General features: G+C 45.1%; 1 protein-coding gene across 1 annotated transcript in view; it reads right to left on the bottom strand.

Annotated features, from left to right (window-relative positions):
• The window catches only part of LOC310779342 (pyruvate carboxylase, mitochondrial-like), a gene marked incomplete at its 3' end in the record, with an annotated part of 392062 nt that overhangs the window by 257390 nt on the left and 111131 nt on the right, over nt 1–23541 (bottom strand). The window contains exon 11 of the mRNA XM_083639880.1: nt 9608–9770. Coding sequence (XP_083496006.1) covers nt 9608–9770 — 163 coding nt within the window. The remainder of the gene's footprint in view (nt 1–9607; nt 9771–23541) is intronic.

The raw sequence follows: 23541 nt of genomic DNA, 5'->3' as shown, positions 1-23541 counted from the left end.
AAGAGCCACTCCAACTCTCCCTTCACTTGTCAAAGCAAATTAAACCAGTTGCCTCCAGCGCCTCTTGAGCGACCAAAAGCGCATCGCCTAATGAGGACTTCTCTGTCTCTACCTTTCACTCTCCGTCTCTCATTCGTTGACCTCATCATAGCCCGCCAGTGATAAGGTATTCATCCCTCCCTCCCCACTTTACTCTGTTTACTCTGTTTAGTTCATCCATATTGCATGGCGGGGGGGTCGCCGTGTCGTCACGTTTCATGGCTCAGCAGCGCGCACAGCTAAGTGGTGGAGAGAGGCAGAGAGGAAGAGGAGAGGGACTGAGACAGAGAGAGAGAGAGAGATAAACAGATATATGAGGGATAGAAACAGAAAAATGGGTGGAGAGGGAGATGGAAGTATGGAGGCATAGAGAGGGGGAGGATACCACGCTTGAGAGTGGGCGGGGAGACCGGAGGGACAATACAGGGAGCATGTGCAAAATATGTACATTGTTTTATGGCTGGGAGGGAGGGAGGGAGGGAGAGAGGGAGAGGGAGAGAGAGAAAGAGAGAGGGAGAGAGGGAGGGAGGGAGGGAGAGAGAGAGAGAGAGAGAGGGAGGGAGGGAGGGAGGGAGAGAGAGAGGGAGGGAGGGAGGGAGGGAAGGAGGGAGGGAGGGAGGGAGGGAGGGAGGGAGGGAAGGAGGGAGGGAGGGAAGGAGGGAGGGAGGGAGGGAGGGAAGGAGGGAGGGAGGGAAGGAGGGAGGGAAGGAGGGAAACAAAGCAGAAAGTCCTTCAACTGGAAAGATCATCAGCTATTCCAAGGCTAGTCCACTCAGGCATTTTCTAGAGGAAATAATGAGCAATTAGAAGCAGTCAGAAGCTATTGAGCTACATATACTGTACAGCTGATGTTATCAGAATACCTTATTTTATATATTCAGGGTTCCCACACCTTCTTAACCATCAAATTCAAGGAATTTCCAGGCCCAAGCTACGTGAGCCACATGACCATCAAGCATTTTGGACTTCTGTTGGTGCTGCTCTCTCTTCAATCGCTCTGCATCCTCTAATCACTACTGTGCAGACTGGTTGCAAATGACATCACCAGTGCAAGATGGCATGGTATGTGGTATTTTGGCTTCACTATCGCATAGCGGTAGGAAGTGGAGATGTGTCATCCATATAATTTACAGTCAATGGTGTGAACACTTCTCAACTGTGCTGTGTTACACGTTAAGTAAAAAACAAACAAATCAAAAGTCAGTTTCTATTCTTGCACAAAATATATCAATTCAAACACTTTCACTGACACGCTATGTCTATTTTCAAAAACTTTCAAGGCCTTGATTCCCCCTCCCCAAATCAACACATTTTTAAGGATTTCACAGACCTGTGGGAACCCCTTTTTCTTTCTTTTTTTTACAAAGTATGGGACCCATTTTTTGTCCCCCAAACAGAGGGTGAATCTAAAAAGGAGGCTGCTTATCTGAATCCCCACCCCACCAAAAGAGTTGACTTGCTGGGTAAGTATTTCAGTGCAGCAATACGTCCAAGTTAATCTTATCAAATTCAGCCTCTGATCATCAAGCCACATAAACCACTAATAAACTAAAGTAACCACCCCTGAAAAGAGGGAAATTAATTGAATTAAATTTAATCCAAATAAATCAGTGCGCAACATCATCGTTCATTTATGCCGTTAGCTGGGAGCCGAGAGACAGTTGATTTGTTTGGCGGCAGAGCCACCAGTGCGAGTCCAATTCAATCACATCCAAGGAGTCAAAAAGCACTGAGTGATGTCAGTACCAGGCAGCACTATGTGATGTCAGTACCAGGCAGCACAGAGTGATGTCAGTACCAGGCAGCACAGAGTGATGTCAGTACCAGGCAGCACAGAGTGATGTCAGCACCAGGCAGCACTGAGTGATGTCAGTACCAGGCAGCACAGAGTGATGTCAGTACCAGGCAGCACAGAGTGATGTCAGTACCAGGCAGCACAGAGTGATGTCAGTACCAGGCAGCACTAAGTGATGTCAGTACCAGGCAGCACTGAGTGATGTCAGTACCAGGCAGCACTGAGTGATGTCAGTACCAGGCAGCACGAAGTGATGTCAGTACCAGGCAGCACTGAGTAGGGGTGTCACGATACACTCAGTTCACGATACGATACGTATCACGATACTGGGTTCACGATAACGATACGATACGATACGATTTTAACAATATTTTTTTAAACTTGAATAATGACAATATATGACTGGAAAAGTAGTATTTTATTTGAAATGCACAAATACAAAACATGCTGTTGTGGGAAATTGTTATTACAATAACAACTAGAAAAAACATGAGATTGGAGATAAGGCTTATCTTGAAATAGAATGAGTTACACCGTCACTTAGATTTACTTTGAACTAAAAGGTTTCTCCGCAGTATAAATTCTCATTATGCATCTTCAGTTTTTCTTCAAACTCAAACAACAAGACTTTTCTTAATCTATTTTTTATGCATCTTCAGTTTTTCCTGTCAAGTAAACAGTTTTGCCAGAAACTCAATTGAATGGTTTCTCTCCTGTATAACTTCTCATGTGTCTCTTCAGAGACTTGTTCAACTGAACTACTTTCCACACATTGAACTTCAACAAACAAAGACGTTTCTTAGTCTATTTTTTGGGAAAAAAAAAAAAAAAAAAAAAAAAAAAATTTGCAATATGAGATTTCATCTCAACGATACATATCGTGACGTTTTACTATCGCGAAATTTCGTGGGACGATATATTGTGACACCCCTAGCACTGAGTGATGTCAGTACCAGGCAGCACGGAGTGATGTCAGTACCAGGCAGCACTGAGTGATGTCAGTACCAGGCAGCACGGAGTGATGTCAGTACCAGGCAGCACTTCTATTCACAGCTCCCATGGAGAGATGGAAGGAGGGGGAAGTAAAAAAGAGAAAGGGTGGGAGGGGTGAAGGGAGAAATGAGATCTGATAGGAGAACAAGAGCAGATAAAGGAAGAGAAGAGAGGAGGAGGAGAAGGGAGAGATTGGAAGGGTAGGGCGGTAAACAATCCACAGCATCTCAGGGAATTTACAGTTTTCCAATTGCAATAAATTTGACACACACACACGTTAATATAGCACAAATCATCTTCCCTTGACCACTTTAGCACCCGGCGCAGCTATAGCTCCACATTGTACAGATGTGCTTTTCCATCAGGTTATTTACACAGACTATAAGCACATCACATGGTATTATATTATATAAGCCCATTTAGGCTGCAGGCTTCTTGTTTAACAATTGATTTTGAGATTGCACTTTTATTTCCCCCGAGCAGAAGCCTCCTGCGTGTTCTCAGCTCTGGGCTGAAGAGCAAACGGGACCGGGCGGCAGCCGTCGAGACCCCAACTCTTCTGAATGCCCCGCCGTGTTTAGGCTGGCAAAATCTTGATCTTAAACATCTTTTTTAAACCCACTGGCATTTATCATTTGTTTTTAGCGCCTCTATTCTCACATTATGCCTGTTTGATTCATTTCTAAGCCTGTTTTAATTGTAGTCAGGCAGTCAGCCATTTCTATTGATTTAAACAGGGTTTCACTAGCATTTCATCACTTAAAACACTACGGTTAAAGGGACAGCGCACCACTGCAGGTGAGAGGAAAAATATGTATTTTGGATTTTAGGGTGAGCTGTCCCTTTAAAGGCTACACAAGTTAATTGTTTGAAAATCAGCAAAAAAAACGGATACAAGCAAGGGAGAGGATGGAGAGAGCAAAATGAGTGAAAAGAGTGAAACAGTGTGATAGTCTGCAGGGTGAAGGGCAAACGGACCTGACAGCAAAACACATCTAGGGATCAGGCCTTCTGTGGGGGTGAGAGAGAGAGAGAGAGAGAGAGAGAGAGAGAGAGACTAGGGATCAGGCCTTCTGTGGGGGTGAGAGAGAGAGAGAGAGAGAGAGAGAGACTAGGGATCAGGCCTTCTGTGGGGGTGAGAGAGAGAGAGAGAGAGAGAGAGAGAGAGACTAGGGATCAGGCCTTCTGTGGGGGTGAGAGAGAGAGAGAGAGAGACTAGGGATCAGGCCTTCTGTGGGGGTGAGAGAGAGAAGTGAAAGAGTGCTCATATGGTGACCTGTGTGTCTTCCAGTGGGCAAGTCAACTAGGGAATGTATGAAGCCAGTTCTGGAATTCCATTAATTCGAAAATCCCGCCGGGGGGCGCACGTCAGGTCCGGAAGTGACGACACGTACATTGGCTCCAATGTAAAAATGAGCCGACTTCTCTCTCGTTCTGTGTCTTAAATAAACATTTTCCGAATGAGCTTATGGTCTGAATAAACAATTTCAAGTCTTTTTCATGCTCCCCTGGGCTCCGTTTTCTAAATTATGGTCCCATTTCGAGTAAAAGAGCCGATAAAAATTATAACTTTGGGGGCGGGATTTTCTTTGATTTACACCAGCCACAGGAAATCAGATGATCCCAACCAGTTGCCAAGGCAGGCTAGCTAGCTAGCTAGCAACGTAGCCAGAGATAAAAGTAAAATAACAGAAACAGCGTTACCCTTATGCTATTTTAATGATGTTAGTAGACACACGTAACAGTATAGATCCCCGTGATGAGGTATGTTGATCAAAAGAACACCTAAAACGCTATATCGAAATCGGGTTTTAGTGGACGGGCAGCTCTGAAGTTGGGGCTTCAGAGCTGATCTGCGGCTAGCTAGCTAGCAACAGTATAGAGCCCCCGAGGTCTGTTGATCAAAAGAACACCTAACGCTATATCGTTATGTAATGTGACTTGTGACATGATCACCACATTTCAATAAATATAACGTTTTTGCACATTTGAATGCTGCTGGTCGTTTGTGTAACGCTGTATATATTGGACATTTAAAGCTGATACACAATTGTGTTGAGGTAATTCCGCAAAGCTGTTAAAAATATAACGTGTAACACTTGAAACAATCAAATGTAACTTTTTCACAGCAATACATACAGTCCAGCCCACCATGGTATAGGAAAGGAACTGTTTGAATTATATCGAAATATATTTGCATGGTGTAGCAATGCAGTCTGTTAAGATACTGTAAACATGCTAGATACTCTGTGACACAGAAAGGCAGATGAGCTAGCAGCAGGGATCTTGTCACCCTGAATTCAGATAAACTTGTCTGTCTAGCTAGACAGCTAGACAATATTACTGTACCATAATACCACAAGCTAAAGGCAGCATACACCAATGGAGGGATGGGTAGCATTAGCTAACGTCGTCCAGGCTATACAGTAACGTTAGGCTATTATAAAGTTATGAAACGCTGATTCAGATGTTACAATAATATGACATAATATGAGCCAGTTAGCCTAGCTAGAGAGTAATTTCAGACCACCAGATATCACCATATTTCATTTCAATAAATATAAAGCATTCGTTGATTGAAGCAGACTCAGACTGCTGGTCGGTTAAGTTTCTCCGTCGTCCAATCCTTGGTTTGTGTTCACTCGACATCAACAATCTTATACATGATAATATACAACAAGGCTATCTTTGTTGACAATGTTTATTGACAAAAGCATTAAAACAAGCAAATATAACAATATTCTCCGGTCACTGGCAGATAGCTACAATTGTTCAAAGCAAATCTCTCATGTCAGCATTTGGCTTGTGTGTTATTGCAATTTCCTATGTTGAAACAACTGATCAGCAGTAACGTGTATAGTTAATCTCAGGAGAACAGAATATTATAGCTTTGATCTTCAAATCATGATCCTCTGTTGTGTCCCATCTGGTACTGGACAGCAGCTACCCCCTGGAAGAAACGAATTAGACACTGTTAATCACTGTATAACGTTAACGTTTGCTTACCCAACACTACGTGCGATTGGTAAATACTGTAAATGCAGAGGTGGATAACTATCCAGAGGAGTTGAACCCCCAGCTTGTTCCCCCTCATCTAACGTTAGCTAGATATATAACGCTATTAGCTGGTAGATCATATGAGTATGCTTTGAGTCTGCCTCATCTCAAAGAGGTAACCTAGGTAAACAGAACTGCGTTTGTTTTCTGTCTACGTCCGAATCTGTGCAGCATGCAATACTGTTTAACGTTGTATAACGTTAACTTATGCTACTCTAGTCTAACGTCCTCCTGTAATGACAAATGGACATGTAGCTAGCGTTAATGTCATGCTATGCAATTAGCGTTACGTTAGAAAATAAGATTACCTCGATTTTGTGGAAGATGCAAGCGGCAGGCTGGTGACGCAGCGCGAGGTCTGGAGGAATGCAGGAATTCTCTCACTCTTTTCTTCGGGCTATTGTATTCACTGTGACAGCAATGGAGCAAGGCTAGCAATAGCAACTAACGTTAACAACATTTGTTAGCCAAGCTAACGGCTAGCAGGGAAAATAACATGAACAAGATGGATGCCGTGGCGGAGGAAACCGGAAACTCTTCCCCGAGTCCCGTCCACGCTCACGCTCTTTCCTGTTTTCCCGGCTCCAGGTTTGAACAGATTTCCCACAATGCAACAGGAAAATCCATTCATCCAATCAAACGAAATCAAACAATATCGGGAAGTGAGCTTCATTTTGCTGTGTCAAAAACATATAGCTAAGGTGGTCCATATTATGTACTGTCAATGGTGTCTTCTCATGTGTGAAACGCTGTCAAAGAAAACCACTGGTCCTGTCACGCACATGCACGCACACACACACACGCACGCACGCACACACGCGCGCGGGCACGCACACACACACACACACACACACACACACACACACACACACACACACACCTCATATGGATATATCCATGTGATCCAATAGATGCAACACTGAAAGCTACTATAGTGCACCCAGGGTCAAGTTATTATCTAATGCTTTCACTATGGCGCATGAACACACATGCTGCATTCAATACCTTGACCCTACACTGTTAAAGAAAGACATAAATCTACTACTGCCAATGGCAATTTGACGGTACAGAAGTCCCTGTGGAAGCCATGCAGCCACACTGCGCTCACTACTGTCCCCTCTGAAATCAGTACACTGTGAAAACCCACATTTTTCTGAACGCTGGAGTCCAAGTCATGACCTTAATACTGGGCCAGCTGTCAAAAGAGACTGGCACTCCTCCTTCCAGTGTTCCCATCTTTCACTGAGGTTTGCTACGCCGTCCAGTTCTCTTCTTACCATAATTCTATCCCTAGACTCTTAAGCCCAGGCCCACCAAGACGTCTGTCGCTCTAGTATTTGTGGTGTGTCCCGCACCGCTGGCTCTAGTCTGCTTTGACGGCGGCTTGACGGCGGCTTTGTCGGCTCGTTGGTGAGAGAAATCCCGCTGATTGGCTGGTCAGGGGTAGAGAAATCACTCTGATTGGCTGGTTAGGGGTAGAGAAATCACTCTGATTGGCTGGTCAGTGGCAGTGAAACAGAGCAGGAGAAGTGAGGGCACACAAAAATAATGCTCTGCTCATTTTCTAACTTCTTCTCATCTGATAATTCCAAAACACGGATGTTTTCATGACGACGTGCCTTTGGGAAAGTCCACTGAGCCTCTCACTGCATGATGTCACCCATTTAGTGCGGTTTGTACTTATTTTTCACCTCCGCCTCTTCCTTTCTTCTTCCACAAGAAAAAGACCAGACAATGGCTGACAGACAACACCAGTGCCATTTGCAACCTTTTTTCAGACATAATCTCAATTAGAAGTAGCTATTCACCTTATGTTGCCACGCCCACTTTTTCTCTTCCGTGTAAGACGCAATTGTGTTTGTTCTTCCGGTTCAGCGTTAGCTGGCAAACATCGATAAACTGTAAACTACTGTATGAATGAAGTTTGGCAACATTCAGCAGCTACACTGCGGCCAACTTCAGACATGCTCAGAGCGTTACTGCTGCGAGGAGCCGATGGCTGTACCCGGTCAGCATTTAATGTTAGCTACAACAGCATGTAGACAGTGTTTTCTCACTGACAGATACTAGCTAGTCCGACCAGTCACACAGCCAGCGCTCCTCGCTGCTCATTAAAAATTTCCAAATAGGCATTATTCTGATAAACTGGTCACATATTTGGAATGTTACGTTCTCATCCGAAAAAATATTACAACTTTATAACAGCTTTTTGGCAAGTCTAAAAATTATGAAAGTGGAAGTAATCTACTTCCGTGTCTAAAACGGAATAACAATTACAAAATGACGTTATGCAGAAGTGTCCTGATATGGAAAATGATAAGGTGAATGAATAGAGACAGTCTGTGTCTCGTCATAGACGCTGGGGTAGCTGGTTGGGGGCATGGTCAGGGTGGGGTAAATCCCCCCGTTCTCCCCATTCAGCATAGTTAGCATTTAGCTGCTAGCCCAGCCCAGGCAGACATGATCAGGGATTCAACCACCGCAGTAAACGCACATGTACCTGCTCTAGAATCCCCAATCCTGTAGTGTAGAGCCGCAGCACCGTCCTTTGGTGAGTCAGCCCATTGAGATATATGTTGTTGTTGTTTTTTACCCCACTCGCGCACCAGCCGTATTTTGTGGGCGTTCCCACACAGACCGACTGTATCTATATTACTAAACTGTTTAAGTGAGCAAAATGGTAGGCAAACGCTGCTTTGCTTGTTTCATGAATGGGTGTCACGCAGGTGCAGAATGTACGTGCTAGCTGCCCATTGGCTGTCGTGTTTGCGGTGTCTTCAAATGCAACTTTTTGGCCCCGGCACAGGAGACGTGAGGTGACGCATCACTCGGGCTCTAGTTGCCTCTAGTCCTAACTAGTTCTGCTGGTGTGTCTGTGTCTGGGGCTTTAAATAATACACTTCAATTATGCACCATCTCTTCTGAAGGCCAGAAAAAACGTCTTCACAAGACGTTACTTTGTTATTGGACTTGTGAAACTTCGGAGGATTTTGCAGTCCTCACAAAGATACGAGAACAAGGACACACACAGACACGCGCAGACACGCGCGCACACACACACACACACACACACATGCACACATGCACACAGACACACAGACAGTGCAGTAGAGGCAGTGACCTTCTGTGTGATGTCATCTGCTGTGCCGCTTTCTGACGTTCAAATGGGAATATGGGAAACCGGTGGTACAGAATGCCTGAGGCAGAGTGAGTGTGTGTGTGTGTGTGTGTGTGTGTGTTTGTGTGTGTGTGTGTTTGTGTGTGAGAGTGTGTGTGTGTGTGTGTGCGTGTGTGTGTGTGTGTGTGTGTGTGTGTGTGTGTGTGCGCGTGTGCTCTTGTTTATATCCTTATTCTTCTATCATCATATCATGTGTTACTGTGTGTGCATCTGACCATCGAGCAAGGTCCTCTACTACAGAGTGCATCTGTGTGAAAGCGTGGGAGAATGAGTGTTTGTGAAACTATCAGTGTGCGAACGTGCAGGCACATTTTCACACTCAATTCCTATCATCTTGTACCAAGAGCTGTCTTAAGGTTACAGTGCTGTCCTTCACACCTGAACAGTGTGTGTGTGTGTGTGTGCGCGTGTGTGTGTGTGTGTGTGTGTGTGTGTGTGTGTGTGTGTGTGTGTGTGTGTGCGTGCGACGCGTGCGTGCGAAACAGCACGTTCACGGCATGTGAATGAGTGTGGGGATATCTGGTGTTGATGTAGCTAATCTCTACCTCGATCCTGCCGGTGTCGGGCTGGAAGCCTCTGGCTGGGTCTTCAGTGGTCACTCTGCACTGGATGGCACAGCCGTTCACCCTGATCTTGTCCTGCTTGAGCCCCAGCTCGGGCAGGCTGCGGCCCTCACATATGTGTATCTGGGCGTGCACCAGGTCCACGCTGTTAGGAGAGAGAGAGAGAGAGAGAGATGTGAGAAGCTGAATTCATTGATTAATGAATAAAGCACCGGACATTTGGATGTGAATAGAGACACTGCGGAGCGCGTCATCATTCAGAAACCACGCCCCCTCTCCAATCCTGCCGTTCTCCTACTGTATGTCGCGTGCATGGTTGCGTGTTGCACAAAAAGATCGTATATACGGACGTTGAACACTCCAACTTACTTCCTTGACAGCTAGATCCACATTTTTCTTCTCGCCAATCCTCAATGGCTTCCTTGTTTTGTTCAGGAGTACAAAAAAACTTTAACTGGCGATTTTTTACATTTGTTGTCAGCGCAGCCCACCACACAACAGCTTTTAGCTATGTTTAATTCAAGGAAAATGACGCTGGTCTATGGGAGTGCACGGAGCGATTTCCCCCGTGATCATGCAGTGTCTCTATAGCGTTTATTTTGCCCTGGTGTCACATGTATGCTTATACCCTTTCAGCAAGCTTTGAAAGACCAGCAAGGTCATTCACTGAATAGAAGCAGTTTTTGAAGAGGTAGCCAAAGTGTGCTTAGCTTCAAATCAGAACGGGGAGGCCATGGATTTGCAGTGGATTTACAGATTTGTCCAGAATCCCTCATTCGGGCAGATACATCTGTGATCCGTCACAAATAAACAATCCCTCGTGGATACTGCTTAGTAGCGGAGAGGGAGAGAAAACTTTGTTGTGATTTGATGTTGCTGAAACACAGTGGCTCAGGGATAGGAAGCCGCAGGCCAATACAGCCTCACATGTATGAACTCAGTGATCAGAAGATTACCAGGTACTGTAGAGGACACACACACACAACACTGAAAAAACAAGAAGGAGAGAGAAGAAAGGAGAAAGAAATGAAAACCCAGGACGGGTTCAGGGGGGAAACTACAATGCTTTCTGACATCTAAGAATAATGTGTAATTTTTTCAACTTTGCTATCTTAATTAAATCCCAAAAGATAAGACAACACAAGATTATTTTTCTTCAGCTTCCTGTGGCTTTAACATCTTCGCCGTCAAAGTACTTAGTGGAGTAACTTGGGAAAAGGCATTTGTGAAACGCACAAGTGAACAAGTCAAACAAGTTGAAAGGGCAACCGCACATATTTCAGATTAATTAGTTAGGGTTAGAGAAATGTGGCCCTCACATAAATAATGACCATCACTCTCATAGTGGAAATCATTCCCAGTTGCTCTTTCACAAACTCCGACATGCACATACTGTAAACACTGAAGGAATTATTCACATGGACCACATGTACAAAATAATATCATTCATGCCTACATGTATGTACGCACACACACAAGCTAGGAACCAGCACTACAATGAGGGGTGAGTAGATTATAGACTGGTTTCTTCATTATTGATCAAATATTAAATTAGAAAATTAATTTAATATTACTTATAATATGAGAAAGAAATGTTTTTTTTTCATCATTTTTTTGTCACCATTATAGCAGCAGCTTTAGCTTATCGGTTTTCATTTGTGTAAAATTAGAATGAGCTTTTCCCTCCATTCTTTGGACACAGATTTCAAATCCAGCACAGACGGTTCTTTAAATGATATATTTACCCATTCTGCATTTCTTTGGAGAACATCCACCCACACGCAAAGCCAGACAATTGGGCACGCTGTCCACGTTGACGGGTGAATGACAGACAGACGGCAGAGACATTAGCAAACAGCTATTTGGCAAGAGCTATTTGGCTGCCATCTCCATAATGTCTCAATTAGCCGACGTTCCCTTTCTGGCCTAGCAGAAGGACAAGTATGCCTGGTGTGAAAGGTGTTGGTGGAACTGGAAAGCAGATACCACTCTTGATAATTCGGACTCACTGACTCACTGTCATGTTTTGGGTAAAACTTTTTGAATATGCTCGTTTGTTCTCATCAGACTTTTTTTTTTGGGGGGGGGGGGGGGGGGGTTGGAATGAGTCAGTAATTAAGTGATGCCCCTAATTGGTCTTTGTTTTGCAATTTGCCAGAACCACAGAGCTGCAGCTGTGCATAGAACACTACACAATCAAGGAGGAGGTTATGTCTCGTCTACTCTAGCATGTGAAATGTATTCTGGTTAATTGTGGTAGACTAATTGTTTAGTGAATTAATTCCTGCACCCGTTCATTATCCTGACCAAAACATTGGGTCACTCAGTAGCTCACTCATTCATGCATTCATCTCATCACTCGTTAGGGTATTCACACATACAAAGAGAGACAAAAGGAACAGAAGTAATGCTACAATACTAACTGATGAAAGAAGTAATAGATCAGTCAGTGTCTTCTAAATGTTGCCCTTGTGCAGATCTCATTATTAACACCAAAAATATAATGAAGGAAGCGCTTTAATACAATGCAAATGACCACAATTCAGCAGCAAATTAGACAACGCTGAGCGTTTTCTGAGTAGAGATTCAAATATTTGGCATGATCCAAGTTTAGATGTATTTTTTTATAATGTATATAAATCAAGTTTGGCTGACTTTTCCACCCCGCACGCCTTGCATAATTTCTCAACTTTGAAAACATAAGGCAACACTGATTGAATGAGGACCCTTGAGGGTTTATGAAATTCATTGTATACTAATTTGACTCAGACAAATTAACTGGCCTGCAGCAACATCTGTCCCTCAGTGCAGCCAGTTACTGTATGAAAGCCCCTTGTTTCGTTAGCCAGCTCCATGATAAGGCCATGCTATCTACACAGGCCATGCTACCTACAGGCCATGCTACCTACAGGCCATGCTACCTACACAGGCCATGCTACCAACACAGGCCATGCTACCTACACAGGCCATGCTACCTACAGGCCATGCTACCTACACAGGCCATGCTACCTACACAGCACATGCTACCTACAGGCCATGCTACCTACACAGGCCATGCTACCTACACAGGCCATGCTACCTACAGGCCATGCTACCTACAGGCCATGCTACCTACACAGCACATGCTACCTACAGGCCATGCTACCTACAGGCCATGCTACCTACAGGCCATGCTACCTACAGGCCATGCTACCTACAGGCCAGGCTACCTACACAGCACATGCTACCTACAGGCCATGCTACCTACAGGCCATGCTACATACACAGGCCATGCTACCTACACAGGCCATGCTACCTACAGGCCATGCTACCTACAGGCCATGCTACCTACAGGCCATGCTACCTACACAGCACATGCTACCTACACAGGCCATGCTACTACACAGGCCATGCTACCTACACAGGCCATGCTACATACACAGGCCATGCTACCTACAGGCCATGCTACCTACACAGGCCATGCTACCTACACAGGCCATGCTACTACACAGGCCATGCTACCTACACAGGCCATGCTACCTACACAGGCCATGCTACCTACAGGCCATGCTACCTACAGGCCATGCTACCTACACAGGTCATGCTACCTACAGGCCATGCTACCTACACAGGCCATGCTACCTACAGGCCATGCTACCTACACAGCCCATGCTACCTACACAGGCCATGCTACATACAGGCCATGCTACCTACAGGCCATGCTACCTACACAGCCCATGCTACCTACACAGGCCATGCTACATACAGGCCATGCTACCTACAGGCCATGCTACCTACACAGCCCATGCTACCTACACAGGCCATGCTACATACAGGCCATGCTACCTACAGGCCATGCTACCTACACAGCCCATGCTACCTACACAGTCCATGCTACCTACACAGTCCATGCTACCTACAGGTCATGCTACCTACACAGGCCATGCTACCTACACAGGCCATGCTACCTACACAGGCCATGCTACCTACAGGCCATGCTACCTACACAGCCCATGCTACCTACACAGGCCATGCTACATACAGGCCATGCTACCTACAGGCCATGCTACCTACACAGCCCATGCTACCTACACAGTCCATGCTACCTACACAGCCCATGCTACCTACACAGTCCATGCTACCTACAGGTCATGCTACCTACACAGGCCATGCTACCTACACAGGCCATGCTACCTACACAGACCATGCTACCTACACAGGCCATGCTACCTACAGGCCATGCTACCTACACAGGCCATGCTACCTACACAGGCCATGCTACCTACACAGGCCATGTTAGAAGGGAACCAGGATGGACATCATGCCCTTAGGTGCTATCAAAGTATTTTAAATCTATAGGGACGATATGCTGAGACCCGACAAACAAAAGTGTGACGACAACAAATACTGTTGGTCATAATTGTTGGCAAAATTCTGGCTTTGTTAGGGAACAAAGAGGATTAACCAGGCAGTGAGTGGAATTGACCGAACAGCTGCACAAAGTCATAGATGGGCAATATCGCCATCAGTGTGGATGGAGCCTGGCAAAAAAAAAAAAAAAAAGATGGGGATGATATAGTTGGGTGTAGTATGATGTACAAACTTATGAAAAATTACTGTTAACCACTTTTATATCCACAGGATGATGCAGTACATGTATCTTCAACCGAGAACAGACATTCGATTGAATGTGATCCCTGTCTGATCTGCCAACATTTCATGAACTTAGTAGATGTCAAAAACATGCTCTGTGCACAAACAAGAGTTTCCCCAGCACATAATGATGACTCTTCTATTTCTAGTTGTGTCAGGGAGTAGTTTAATATTGGAAAAAGTACAGAGGACAGTAGGGTGTTGTGGTCGGGTCTCGGGTGCTGGATGTGTGTATTTGTTTTCAATGCTTGACTACCTGGGTTCGATCCCCATCTCATACTAAAAAGTTTTTAAGTCTTCATTACCTCCACCAAGGAGATTATGTCTTTGGTGCCTTTTGTCTGTTTGTAGGATTACGGAAAAACTACTGGGCCGATTTTCATGAAACTTGGTGGAAGGGTGTAGCATGGAAGAGTGTAGCTTCCTTGGTTCCAAGGAAGAACCCCAGTGCACTTCTAGCTTTGTAAGTTTTGCTTATTTAACCATGACCATAAGTAAACTTAACCAAAGTTATTTTGCTTGTCTTAAGTTACCCCGTGTCCAATTTGTGCAATTGCCAATTTGTCCAAGTTGTGGTATAGTCACATAATCCAATTTGTGGTGGAGGAACGTAATCCTCACATAACTCCTGTCCATAACACATTGTGTTTTTGTCAGAATAGATGCTCATTTCACGAGGCTGTGTTGTGTGATCCTGCTTCCCCACCTACGTTCCTATTTTGACAATCTAAGAAAATAATAAACAGAAATGAAAAAGAAGAAGACCGAAAACAACAAAATGTCATGCACTTTTTTTTTTTGTCTACTCCCTTGTTGTTTAAAATATGTTTTGCAGCAGGGCCTGAGGTTGCACTGTGATTGTGTTGAAAGGATTTTGTTCCAATCACTCTTCTAGTGTTGCATGTGTATTGGCCATCAGTAAGTGAGGAAACTCTGAACACAATCAACCGTCAAGGTTGAGTCAATCAAGGTTGAAAATAGCTGGAATGATCCTTTGAACTCGTCATGTATTCCAGCAGTGACTTTACCTAACATGGGGCTTCTGAATGACGACTCATTTGTCCATGTATCCATTCATTATATCCTTCCGTTTATTTCTCCTAAATCTAAGAGGAGAATGGGACCTAGAAATGTCATGTAAAACACTGTGTCAATTCTATGCTTTTAACTTTTAAGATGAGCAGAGCATTACTCTGGCTTGCCCCAAGCTTCTGATGTGTCTAAAGTCTGAGTTTATTATTTATTCTTTACAACATGAAGAGAAATATTATTCTTTTAGAGTGCCAAGCCTAATATACTTCGTCTTTATTTTCCTGCCTGACATCTGTGAGTGTTTTCTGGTTGTGCCGGTGCCTTGCTTAGGGCTCCTGAATGGCTGCCAACTTTTTTATTTCATCTCCAACAATCTAAAAGAAAAGTGGAAAGCGCCATAAGTGTCATGCAAAACATTGTCTAGTCACTGCATCAGCTTTCTAAATGACTTTCAATACCTTTGCCTTGTTTATACAGCAGCAGCCAAGTATTTTCCTGACTCCTAACAATCTCAAGAAAACGGACACGCCCCCAAAATGTCACACAACAGGCCTCCTTAGGGCTTCTGATTGGCATCTACTGACTTTTTGTTAAGCTAATTAAGCATAATACTGTCGATAGAAGAAGCCACTGAGACATATCAGAACGCAGAACTTCATGGAGTCCCTAACGATTAGGCTGGCCGTATTCACAGTTGTCCTAATTGGAATCAGTGGCCAAATGTCATCGCAGCACCTGAATGAATATTTGACACAAAATGCATTTGCAGCTGCACATAATCAGAAAAATAGCGCTGGCCCAAATGCCAGTTTTTGGGCTCCAGATATTCGGTGGTAAATCGACAGCGAATATTCAGATATTCATTGACGCCGAGAGGCGGGACGGCATCGCATCCTATGTTGATGTGTTGTCAGGACCCCTTGGCCCACTATACTGTACCGACATATTCAAAAAATCACACCCAGGTGTTTAAGCAGGCGGTGCAGTTTTGTGCATGTCCGACCCGTGCGTGCGCCCATCCGGGCTACGTGCCCGTCCGTCCGTGCATGCGTGTGTGTTTTGTGCGTTTCACACCAGCTTGGAACCGTGGTGCCTTCTGTCTCTACTCTCACTTCCTTGTACAAACCGGGTTTGAGGCGCTCTCTCCATAGCGTTCCAGACATAAACTGTGCGTCCGTGCGCGCGTGTGTGAATGTGTGTGTGTGTGTGTGTGTGTGTGTGTGTGTGTGTGTGTGTGTGTGTGTGTGTGTGTGTGTGTGTGCATGCGTGCGTGCCTCTGGCTTTGAAGCGCTGTCGTCCTTGCAAACTCTCGGTGCACACGTCTCCACTACAAACACACATTGTCACGTATAGAAGCGGCTGTACCGCTTAAACAAAAAGTAAACATGTCACACCATTGGTTACTGTAGGTTTAGGCAACAAAGCTACTTGGTTAAATTACCAAGCTACACCTAGCTCACACGGTCGTTTTCTCTCTCTGCCAAAACATTTCCTCAACGTTCACTCATTCTGACCAGCTGCTACTGAAGTCCCTGGGGTCCTAGTGCCAACCTACAAGTGCCTACATTTATAAGAAGAAGAAAAAATAATCATATGTGAATAGTCAAATATTCTGGTCCAGCCCTAGCCTGGGTAAACCCATCCCCCACGTGACCTGCTCTCAGACCTGTTCTCAGTCACTATGAGAGAGCAGGTCACGTGGGGGCTGGGTTTACCTAGGCTAGTCCAGCCCTACAGGAAAACAGTTCATATTGAGGTTTACGTGTTATTTGGGATAAGCAGCGTACTGTACAGTATACGCCTCATCATCCCACTGACATATATTATATCTCTACATACAGTACATGAGTAAACTATTAGTGAGGAGGCTGCTGACAGTGAAGAGTGGAATGTGTATTCACATGCCTCATTATCCCAGAGAGTGGCTCACTACAGGCATCATGTGGGCTTCAACTTTATCTGGGTCAGTGTAAACGGGATGTGATGTTTTCATGACCTTATCTGGGTCAGTGTAAACAGGATGTGATGTTTTCATGACCTTATCTGGGTCAGTGTAAACGGGATGTGATGTTTTCATGACCTTATCTGGGTCAGTGTAAACGGGATGTGATGTTTTCATGACCTTATCTGGGTCAGTGTAAACGGGATGTGATGTTTTCATGACCTTATCTGGGCCAGTGTAAACGGGATGTGATGTTTTCATGACCTTATCTGGGTCAGTGTAAACGGGATGTGATGTCTTCATGACCTTATCTGGGTCAGTGTAAACAGGATGTGATGTTTTCATGACCTTATCTGGGTCAGTGTAAACGGGATGTGATGTTTTCATGACCTTATCTGGGCCAGTGTAAACAGGATGTGATGTTTTCATGACCTTATCTGGGCCAGTGTAAACGGGATGTGATGTTTTCATGACCTTATCTGGGTCAGTGTAAACGGGATGTGATGTTTTCATGACCTTATTTGGGTCAGTGTAAACGGGATGTGATGTTTTCATGACCTTATCTGGGTCAGTGTAAACAGGATGTGATGTTTTCATGACCTTATCTGGGCCAGTGTAAACGGGATGTGATGTTTTCATGACCTTATCTGGGTCAGTGTAAACGGGATGTGATGTCTTCATGACCTTATCTGGGTCAGTGTAAACGGGATGTGATGTTTTCATGACCTTATTTGGGTCAGTGTAAACAGGATGTGATGTTTTCATGACCTTATCTGGGTCAGTGTAAACAGGATGTGATGTTTTCATGACCTTATCTGGGTCAGTGTAAACAGGATGTGATGTCTTCATGACCTTATCTGGGTCAGTGTAAACAGGATGTGATGTTTTCATGACCTTATCTGGGTCAGTGTAAACAGGATGTGATGTTTTCATGACCTTATCTGGGTCAGTGTAAACGGGATGTGATGTTTTCATGCGGCAAACCCTGCGCTCAACACTTCCAGGCTAAAGCTCCACCTTCTGAGGACATCGAAGTGCAACCCGACAAAGTTTCTCTGCAAGTAGCTTCAAAGATAAGCGAAAGCCTTTTATCTGTATTCTAGGTCAATGTCTTGCACATATTGTTTATCCACTGATGCAAATGCTTCATTTGAGCTAAAGCAAGTCTTGACTGAATAATATATTCCAACCTGCCACGCCATTTAGTTTTGGCAGTGCTATTACAATCAACAAAAATAATTGGGTCGTCTTGAACGTTTGATCAGCCAAACTTTATCTCCAAGTTTGAAATGATCAGTGTTTCAGTGCAACTGTTTAATGCATTTGGTTTTTGAGTTTGTGGTTTATTCTCACAAGGTCTATGTATGTCCATCTTTTTGTTTATCCAACGGGGCTTGTGCAATAGCACTAGGACTTGTGCAATATCAACAGGGCAAGTGTAATATCCACAGCTTCTTATCCCCTCGCCTCACAGTATATCTACTGTATCATTGTGTCTTGTAATACTGTAGAGTCTGATGATTATGATGATTACTTAGTGTCTCCGTGTAACACAGTTTTGTCTCGTTGCTCTGCTTTGTATTGTTTGTGATTGCGGCTGTGTGTAGCACACAAGACACATTTCCCCTCGCGGACAATAAAGTTGATTTTATCTGACACGTCGTATGAAATATTATCAAAGACGACCACAGAACCTTGTTCTTTCCTTTAAGAACATCTAGCACTGTGAAAGTAAAGAAAGCCTGACTATGTTAAATCACATGATGACACCTGCAGTATGCACCGGTACACGTGTAGATGAAGTGCTGCAGGGTTGCAAAATTGGGTTGAACTCGAGGGGGCTTTCTACTTCCGCATCGATGCCAATGCAGGAGTCGCAAGTTCCTCGAATGGCCACTTGAGGCAGGCTGCAACAGCGAGTCAATCCCAATTCTCCTCCATGTTAAAATGCACCATACATACACCATAAATAAACATGTTTACAGCCTTTTTTTCTTCATTTTGTCTGTACAGCTAATTTCACCTTTCATGACAACAACTCACAACTGCACTGGAGGGTGACATTGTATATTTGAGTAAAATAGATGATAAATTATGTTTTGCTTGTGACTAAGGGCCAATTCACATACAATCCGACGCTCGCAAATTCACAAATTCTCTGCCATCTGGGAGCCGTTTCCTGGTCTACCTTGATGAGGTTAGGGGTGACAGGTGACTCGCCTGGCTGGTTGCTTGTGGACCCCTTGCGTGGGATCCCTTGGATAATATCTCTTATAAGTACATAAGCACCTTAAGCGGCTTGTAGCACCACGTTGTAATATTGAATGTTGATAATGTTTTTGTTTTTTCTGTGTCCGAGCCTGTTCGTGTGTTTTGTTTGTGTACTGTTCAGAAAAATGTAAAATAAAATATTGGGGGGGGGGGGGGGGGGGGGGGACACGCAGAGGTCGTACGGCGAGAGAGCTCGGGGCCATCCAACTTTTAGGGGAAGCAGCCCTACGTCAGGCTCCGATCGCCACACACACACACACACACACACACACACACACACACACACACACACACACGCGCACTGCTGTTTCACTAATCTTCTCTTCTCTTCTCTCTCAAAAAGTTGCGGCTGTACATCTGTTCTCTTCACAAAAATCCTCCGGTTAGTTTGTCAATGAAAGTCTGCCTGCCTCAGCATTCGTCTTTTCCTGGTTCTTGGGGGAGAAGGCAGAAAGGGGGGGTGAAGTGTGATCCGCCCACCCTGACAGACTACAGCCGGACTACTATTAATACGTACTATAGTATCGTCGGGAAGGATTGTGTGTGAATTCTGCCTGGTCGCCTGCAGCTCTATGGGAAACCCCCGGTCTCATGCGGTCTCGTGTCGTCTCACGTGAGCTGCGTGAAAATCAAGACGGCAGCGGCCAAAATGCCAAACGGAGAGACACCAAAACGCGACTCCACAAACCAATAGGTGATGTTACACACAGCACACACTCCGTCCATCTCTTTGACTGTCTATGGTTGAACTGTGGATATTTAAAGGATGATCAGCCCATTGTGTTGGAGTTGGAGCAGCACCTGGACATTTAGCAGATTAAGGGGTGCTGCCACAGGCATGACTGACAGGTTTTTAAGGGGAGGCACCATTCAATTTAAGAGCCTAGATCAATGATGCTCAACTGGTCTAGCCTCGGGACCCACATTGCTCCTTAGTCATCAAGTCGCAACCCAAATTTATGATTTTTCTTATACCACAAGTGCAACTAGGGCTAAAAACACAACGAAATAAAAAGGTAGACTTATCCTGAATTACAGGACGATTTTTTTAAACAAGTTTAAACTGGTGATGCTCATCAAGTTTCTAGAATATGAATGATTTCACTAAAACAAGTTGAGACAACAACATTTGGGGACATTTGGATTTTTTTGCTCACGGGGATCCACGACCCACTCAAAACGGCCCCGCGACCCACGTTTGGCTCCCGACCCACCAGGCCCGCCCAAACCCTGGCCTAGATAATACCATGGCGGATGCTTTGCTAGGTAGTTGTTTGTAATGCTAGCCTATGCCATCCACTCTAACACACTACTGAAACAGCTGCAAATCATCTTGTTTCCCACTGGCTAAGCTGAACAAGCTATAAGATAAAATATTGATATGAAGATATGCATTTCAAAAGCTGAATTTCATCAAACTTCCTCTTTAAATCAAATTACCACGGGCCAACTCTAGAGCCAAAGTGCAAGAAAGGATTCATTAAAATGTAATCCTATGAAAATGAATTATCTTGTCTGCCCATAAGTTATGCAGAGGCCAAAATTGCTGGGGCTGCAAAGATCAGAGCAGAAGTACTGACCTGTGACATGCTGAGGTGAGCACGCGCACGCGCGCACACACACACGCGCACACACACACACGCGCTCTCCATTCTCTGAATTTCTTAATGCTTTCTTTCTTTTCCCATAAATTGACATACACAGAAAGATATATGGCCATTATACACGCATATCAAAGAATGTATTTACTTACGCGCGCACACACACACACACACACACACACACACACACACACACACACACACACACACACACACACACACACACACCCACCCACACACACACACACTAACCTGACTGGACAGGTCCCTCCATTATCACAGTACAAGGAAAGTACATTAGCCTAATACTCAGCAGAACCTGAGATGGGGACTCTCTCTCTCTCTGGTATGCACACACACACCTCCAGATGCAAGCACAAACTCTGTCTCAAACTGACACACACACACACACACACACACACACACACACACACACAGTGACCATGGAGGCTGAGCGCTAATTGCATATCATTTTCAGTCTTTCCACTCAGAGCTCGTTAGCAAGGGAGAAGGGGATGGCTGTCTGCCCAGAACTAAGAGAGAGAGAGAGAGATGAAGAAAAGAGAGAGCAGAGAGAGAGAGAGGAGGGGGGTAGGATGTTTTTACCAAAAGGGATGGAGAGATGAGGAAAATGAAAAGGAAACAAGGATGGAAAGAAACTGGTCTGCCCCAGCCTAGAGATGCAGGGAGAGAAAGCAGAGAGAGAGAGAGAGAGAGAGAGAGAGACAGAGAGAGAGAGAGAGAGAGAGAGAGATGACAGCTATACATCCTAACTTGAGGAGAAAGAGCAAAAGAGGGAGGGAGCGGGGGAGAGAGAGAGGGGCCGTATGGAAGAGAATGAGAAGATGGAAGCCAAAAGTGAAAGAGCGAGTGAGCAAAGGAGAAGTGGGAAAAGTGGGAGTGTGGAAGAGATGGACTTGGCCTCGTTCAAACAGACGAAAGGAAAGAAGGCGGTGGGAGGACATGAAGGTGGGGGAGAGCGAGGGAGAGAGAGAGGGGGGGTAAGGAGGGAGGGCGGGGGGAGGACATGAAGGTGGGGGGAGAGTGAGGGAGAGAGAGAGGGGGGGTAAGGAAGGAGGGCGGGGGAGAGAGAGAGAGGGGGGGTAAGGAGGGAGGGCGGGGGGAGGACATGAAGGTGGGGGAGAGCGAGGGAGAGAGAGAGGGGGGGGTAAGGAAGGAGGGCGGGGGAGAGAGAGAGGGGGGGGGTAAGGAGGGAGGGCGGGGGGAGGACATGAAGGTGGGGGGAGAGTGAGGGAGAGAGAGAGGGGGGTAAGGAGGGAGGGCGGGGGGAATATGGGTTGACTGAAGGAGCAGGTGAGAGCCAGGAAGAGCTGGCGTGACAGTAGCTGGGTTTCCATCCAAATGTATCGCAACTTTTAATCGAATTTTCAGAAAGTCGGCAAAATAAAATGTGAAACAATGCGCGTTTCCATCCACTGCTATTTTGCGAATTATAGAGCTGTCAATCACCTGGTGTTTGAGGCTGTCTGAGCTGCTGATCAGCTGCTAGACCCGATATACAGCTCTGTTAAACACATCTAACGTTATTAATTTACAGTTTCTTGATTAAAGGTACCATAACGCCATTTCTGGATTACCAGGTCCGACTCGGCAAGCATAACGTTATAATCCACGGAGCAGATAGTAAGCGAATACAATTTCATTCAATTCTAGGAGTGAGTCGCCTTAAAGTTAATATCCCAGTCTTCTTCTGTTTACCACAGCGGGTATTTGCAGTGATCAAGGCAAACTGTGTTGTTTTTGAATGGAGAGACAACGGAATATCGCTTAAACTGTTTCCACCGCACGTTTCGCATTTTCCTTTTATCGATACACCCGACTTTTCCGCCTCCCTCAAGTGTGAAAACGTTTTTGCGATATTTGGAGGTTTTTACGAATTAGGCAGCGTTTCCACTCAGTTTGTTTATGGGCAAATTGAAATTTCACATCAAAACAGGTGGATGGAAACCCGACTAGTGTGTGTGTGTGTGAGCAACAGAGGAAGAGTGGAAGGTGAAGGAAAGGATCAGTGTGTGTGTGTGTGTGTGTGTGTGTGTGTGTGGGCGCGTCTCAGAGCCTGGCTATGTAATGTACTGTACGTGTACTGTACCATTCACGAGTACGTGTGTCTCGGGTGAATAACATTTTTCAAGATGGCTCCAGGGCAAGTGGTTCAGCGCAAAGCAAAAAAAAAAATATTTCTCGTTTTAGGAAAACGAATGCAGACTCTCGTTTACCGAACACACACACACACACACACACACACACACACACACACACACACACACACACACACACACACACACTTGTCTAAATAGATGAGTGGAAAGACAGTCAACGTGCTTGCTTGCGTAGCCTGGAGGAATGGAACAGTAGAAAAACAGAGGGTACCAGAGAAGCTGGGAGAGATGGAGCAGAGGGATGGATACACAGACGCC

The sequence above is a fragment of the Poromitra crassiceps genome (genome assembly GCF_964638095.1).
Source record: "Poromitra crassiceps genome assembly, chromosome: 7".
Classification (NCBI taxonomy): Eukaryota; Metazoa; Chordata; class Actinopteri; order Beryciformes; family Melamphaidae; genus Poromitra; species Poromitra crassiceps.
The sequence above is the reverse complement of the archived record's forward strand: the minus strand, read 5'-3'. Positions and strand labels throughout refer to the sequence as shown.